The 5772-nt window shown below is 49.1% G+C and overlaps 2 protein-coding genes across 2 annotated transcripts; both read right to left on the minus strand.

Moving 5' to 3' along the window:
- Positions 1-357: 357 nt before the first annotated feature.
- On the minus strand, positions 358-888 carry FTJAE_9789 (glutathione-dependent formaldehyde-activating; the record flags this gene model as incomplete). Its single annotated transcript, XM_037356744.1, has 2 exons — positions 358-732; positions 787-888. The coding sequence occupies 2 exons, from the start codon at positions 886-888 to the stop codon at positions 358-360; spliced, it is 477 nt and encodes a 158-aa protein (XP_037203146.1).
- A 366-nt stretch (positions 889-1254) lies between these two features.
- On the minus strand, positions 1255-3972 carry FTJAE_9790 (ribonucleases P MRP subunit POP1; the record flags this gene model as incomplete). Its single annotated transcript, XM_037356746.1, has 1 exon — positions 1255-3972. One exon carries the CDS (start codon positions 3970-3972, stop codon positions 1255-1257), a length of 2718 nt encoding a protein of 905 aa, XP_037203147.1.
- Positions 3973-5772: the final 1800 nt, after the last annotated feature.

Below are 5772 nucleotides of genomic sequence, written 5' to 3' on the forward strand. Positions count from 1 at the left end.
GAACTCGAGGACGCATTCGAAAACCTGGAGAACAGCCAACAAGAAGACCCTGATGGGGATGAAAGCGAGATTAGTGAAGAGGACTAAAAAGCTTCTGGTTCATTGGGCCTTTTGATTTAGATTTGTTTATATTCGGCGTTTCCACGGGATATGCGGCACAGATACTGCCAGAAACAGCGGATATGCTGTTGGCCAGGCGTTGGAAAAGAGCCATTCATTTTCAAGGGAATACTCGACGATACCACCACCACTACCACCAGTACGATTCTTAGTACCATTTCTGGCTAAACTATTCTATAGCAAACACACGATGAAGAATATAACCATATATAGAAAACACCTTGCGTGTGGTGCCACTCATGCTATCCTCTCAGCCCCTTCTCCTTGATTATCATACTTCCATTTCTCTCCAGGCAAATGATCCGTGATACCCTCGATCGCATCCTCGGACCAAACATGGACCTCCGAATACGATAACTGCCGGCCCCAAATTTTGAGGTCCTCCTTGTCAAATGTTCCAACAGACATGCTGATCTTTTCCGAATTTTCATTGCGCCAGAAGAGCCAGCTGCCGCAACTGGAACAGAAGCACCGTGCTGCTTCCGGTGACGCGTGGTATCGCGATAGCGTCGCCTGAGAGGTGAACTCCACACTGGAGGCAGGGACTGAATGAAGCCATGCAATGAGAGAGCCGCCATTCTTACGGCACTGGGAGCATTGGCAGGTTGAGCACTGCCAAGGGATGGTTAGTATAGTGAGATCTGAGAAATAGGAAGTGAGACGTACGCTTCGCTTCCAGTCATGGCCAGATGGAAATGTCAGCCTGTAGCGAACTGAACCACAGAGACATCCGCCAGAGACGCTTGTAGGGTATTCTTCTGAGGCCATTGGGTCCCCTTTATACGAGTGATAGTAGCAATGAGACCGTAGTGTTCGAAATTAAAAGCAATGAAACGAGGAAGAGGGTTGGGTGTTATAGTGCGTAGTGTTGAAGGGCGTGACCCCTCATCGAAGGACTTTGCCCGCGGCAAGAATGTCAATGGCGCCTTTCGCTTCCCTGTTTGATGAACATCTACAAATTCAGAAACCCTGGCGCCATTATTCTTATTAACTACTGGTAAACTAATGCCTGCGTATCGGGTTTAGGCATGGGTATAAATGCATGCATCCCTCGCTAATCACACTCATGATATCCGTAAAGAAGAATACAAATACTGGGTCAGTACGCCGGTTAATGTTCATATCGTAACATATTTAGATAGCCTCCCATTTTGCAAGCCACCCGACGCTCTCGCCCACATTTCTAACAATACAATATCGTCCTTCCTTTGCGATTTCCTTGACATCGTCTAAAATCTTGTTTATCGCGATTGAGCCAATGGCCATACCGTGACCCTCGCTCAGACTAAATGATCCGGTGGTGACGAAGCCAACGAGGTCTTCGGCGTTAGGAACAAGGGGATGGCCATTCATGTCGGATTCATTAGCCGGCGTAAAAGGGTAAGGCGCAGGTTTAGAGACGAGTTCAGCGGCAAGTTGACGCTTCAGAAAGTCCAAGTCGCGGGGCGCCGAGGTTCTCGATGTTTTGTTCTTTGTAGACAGAGACGGCCGGGCTTGAGAAAGCCATTGGGACCGAAGATCATAGGGAAGCGAGGAGGGTGTAGATAACGAACCCGGGGGGATAGTGGCAGGGACTTCGGCTTCAGAGGACTGTGGAGCTGTGGAAGGACGAGATGGGAGGCGGTAGATGCGAGCACAGGATGTGGCAACGCCCCTAGAGATTAGAGATATACGGACGCCAAGAAGAGCGTTTGTCGGTATTGGTGTTGAAGAGGTAGAAGGAGATGCGACGGCTTGGTTAAAGACATCTTTCGTGATTTGGTGCAGCTGGTAAATGCGTGGCTCTTGTTGCTTCGATAATTCTGTTGAAGCTGGATTTTCGTCCTGGTCCACGTCCATCGCGCCCTCCGTATTGTTCTCTTCGCTAGTTTGTGAATCTCCTGCATTGAACAATAGCTCAAAATCGCTAGCGAAACCATCGCCAATCTCGCCCTTCCTTCCACCGCCCAGATCAAGTGATTCCCATGCGGTTCTCTTGCTCTTTGGTCGTCTCTCCCAAGCGGCCCTTCTTTTTCGACGCTCCTCGAGCTCCCATACAGCACCAGCCTTGGTTCCGGGAAAATCCCCAGGGAACCAAGTCTGGCCTCGTTCGAAGGCGACCTGGCGAATCTCGTTCAAGCCTGCGAATCGCGGGTTTCCCCCTGAGGAAAGGGGATAATGCACCAAGCAGTACCAGAGATGCTGTATACACTTCCACGGTGCAAGCAGAGTCCATGTACCTTGCTTCTGTGTACCTCTATCCGTGCGGGAGGCCAAAAGGATGACCGGGATTGGGGGATCATCTGCTGTGAGTTTCAAGATGGTTCCGGGAGCACTTTTTGCTCTTCGTCTATCGATTTGTTTCTGTGAAGGGAGGCAGGACGCGGCATGACGAGTGTCGCGATCGAATAAGGCATATGGGTTCAGATTCTCCTCGGCCGACCACGACGCTACCCTTTCGAGGAGTTGAAGTTGCGACTCTGGGTCTTCGGGAATCTCCAGGCGCCTTGGAGGATATTGAAGACGGGGATCCTGCACCGAGAACCCCAATACCGCGCCAACAGGGAGAGTGGCTGCGTTTGTCAAACCGGCCAGCCCTTTAAAAAGCTCAGTATGATCTGTTTTCTTCTTTTCCTTCACAGGATAAGTACGTAATACAGCTAGCAGAGCTTCTGTAGATCCCGGTCCTGTCAAGTCCAAGCTTCCAATCTCAAATCGAAGATCTTCGATGTAAAGCCGAGGGTTCTCCTGCTTTATTAAAGATAGTAACTCGTTAAATAGCTCGAGGAAGGCTGATGGATGGATCCGTAAGAAAGCCTGTCTCGATTCTTGTTTGAGCTCCTGGTTGTCATCTTGTGTCGGTGGCTCGGGGTTCCATAAGATAGTACATGGTCCGATCATCTTTCGGTCGACTTGATTCTGCTGTCCGGTTTGAATTGCCCGAGTTAGAACACCAGTCCATGAGCGGGTTCCGATCCTCCACTTCTTTCCCTTGTCGTTCCAACATGAATCCTGAACAACCCCTATACGCTTCAACACACGTTCTATGCCAGCGGGCTTGCCATAAAGTCCAATTGTGCTCATGTAGCTCATCTCCCACACAACTGCGCCTCTGTCGCCCTGGGCTCGATGTGTAGGTCGGTATATCTTTTCGTTTGGTGTCAATGGGATAGCGAACCGCCATAAAGGTTCCAACGGATCAGTCATACGTGCTCTTTTCGCATGCCATGAGTGAGTCGGCAACCATGTTTTGTTGAGTTGACGCTTGCGGAACTTGGACTTTGGCTTTGGAGGTTCGTTGAGTTCGTTTCGTCGAAGTTTTGGTCTCGGCGGTCTTCCTATTACAGCTAATGCTTTCTCTTTACTGGCATCTCCATCCTGCTTCGCCTTGGTTAGGCTAGCCTTGCGTTTCCTCGCTGCCAATATTCCCAACTTTCGTGCTGTTTCGGATCTTATTTTTGCTCGCGTTGTTCTGGGTTTCCTCCTTCTGGCTTCAACAACCGGAGTGTTGTCGTCCTTCATCTCTTTAAGCGCACGTTTTCTTAGTCGGCGCGGTACCCGTTTGGGGTTGTGACTCGCTGTGCGGCGGCGTAAGCCTCTGGGTACCTTCTGAAAGGCGCGACTGCTTGCAACAGCCTTCGATGTGGCCATGCTCTGCTCAAGAGCGCGGATCTCGAACTCGTGGGCGGCCACAAAAGCCTGGAGATCAAGTTCGCCATCTTTGAGTGCAGCTTCGGCGGGTTGTGCAGGGATGCTGCGCGCAGAATGAACGACAGAGCGCTTCTCCCTACGGCCATTCGACGCCGGCGTGTCGGCCTTTCGCTTTCTGCTGTCCGGCCCAGATTGGGCTCCGGTAGAAGATCCCGGAGCCATGGTGAGAGATTTGTTGTGAAGATGTCAAATTTGGGAGTTCTTGGTCACCTTGGAGTGAACGTCGAAACGCGACGGAAAGAAAATAAAAGCTTTATCGATAAGCTTTTGACGGACCCTCAATGGAAGTCATCATTTCTGAACCGCCATCATGACATGTGAATACCTTGGGCAGGGAGGTAGGGGAGCTTGATTTATTAGGAGAGGGCGAGTCGGTCGATTTACTTTCTTCCTTCATTATTTTTTGCCTCCAAAGATAGATCGTTAGCCACAATGCAGTTCCATTCCCCCAAGCCAGGACAGTTCTTCTCAGCTGGCCACCATGCGAAGGTTCCTTTATCTATATAGAATGAGCTTGTCCAACATGGCCTTTGACACATTTTGCAACAATATGGCTTGTTTTTCAATATTTAAATTCTCAAACACCAACATTGAAATAACATATGAACGCCTCTAGTAAGGGTATAATAAGCTGTCAAGTTTGCGCCATTCGCCAGATAATCGTCCTAGACGTTGCCAATCTGAGACGATCAGATATTTGGTTCAACTTGGTTGCCAAGCCGCGAGGAGAAAATGAATTCTGATCAAGGCGTGATGATGAGGCCACCGAGCTTCCCTGAATCGCCTATCCTAGCTCCATCCCGTAACGCTGTAGTGTCTCCTCACTGCTTCTGCCAATTGTCCTGGAGGTCGGCATTTGGAACACATCTTATGGCCCCTAGAACCCAATCAGCTTATTAGTGTCTCAACGCATCTAACACAGATCGATGTCATAGAGAGCATACCAAAATTGTGGGGGATCAACAACATTAGGCGTACATGGCCTTTGCGATCTTTCGTATTTTGGGCACCACTTTCGAACAATCCAAGCATGATGTTGGCACCGAAATTCGACCTTGCATTGGCGGTTAGCAAGAGGGCCACCTTCACTATAGGCAAAGAGGGAGCTCATACAAAGAAGTAGTCACACATTCTCGACAAAGTAAATGATTTTGGCAAAGACAGATCAGGACTCAACGGCGATCGTCCCCCTTTTGCAGGATCGCTGCCATAATACATGTCTGACCTCTCACTTTTATTCGATTACATTGTTGTGAAATATGCTAAATGTTCACGGTGAGAGGTGACCGATGAGGAATCTTACCGAAACATCGGACTCCAAGGCCTCACAATTGTTGTATATTGCTTCTTTTGAGAACGCCATCGTAAGGAAGCGATGCAACCTGCAATGCAGCAGGGAGCCGAAGGACAGATCGGGAAATGGGTGTTTGAGAATCGAGAGAGAAGATTGTGCATAATAGTACAAGTTGTCTCTTTTGTCATCTCTTCTCCCGTGAGGAGAGGGAACTGTTGGGTCTATATGGTCACACAGGCCAGGCGGTTAAGGCACAGAATTATGACCAGGCAAGACTTCAATCATGCCGTTAGCCTAGACTTTCTCTCCGGACTTACTATCAAGATTGAGAATAGTACATCATGTTCAGAGTTTTGTTTGCAATAACTCATCGTTGGTTCTCGGTCCATAACTATAGGTACCTACAATACCTAGGTCTTATCTCTTCTCTCACCGGCTGAACCACCCCCCCTCCCTGTTCCTCTTCTATTTCAGACTATTTCGCCTTGCCAGGATCGCTTACGCTCTCAGCTCAAAATCGAACATGGTTTTTAAGAAGCTAGGTCGTATTCAGCAGAGCTTCTCACCAGTCCTTGACTCCTTGGAGGTTATGCATGTCGCTCCGAAGATGGGGCCAGGAAAGATTTGAAGAAGACTCTAGCAGCTCCTTGACGAAGATGGCAATTGAC

This window comes from Fusarium tjaetaba (genome assembly GCF_013396195.1).
Source record: "Fusarium tjaetaba strain NRRL 66243 chromosome Unknown NRRL66243_c0000225, whole genome shotgun sequence".
Lineage (NCBI taxonomy): Eukaryota > Fungi > Ascomycota > Sordariomycetes > Hypocreales > Nectriaceae > Fusarium > Fusarium tjaetaba.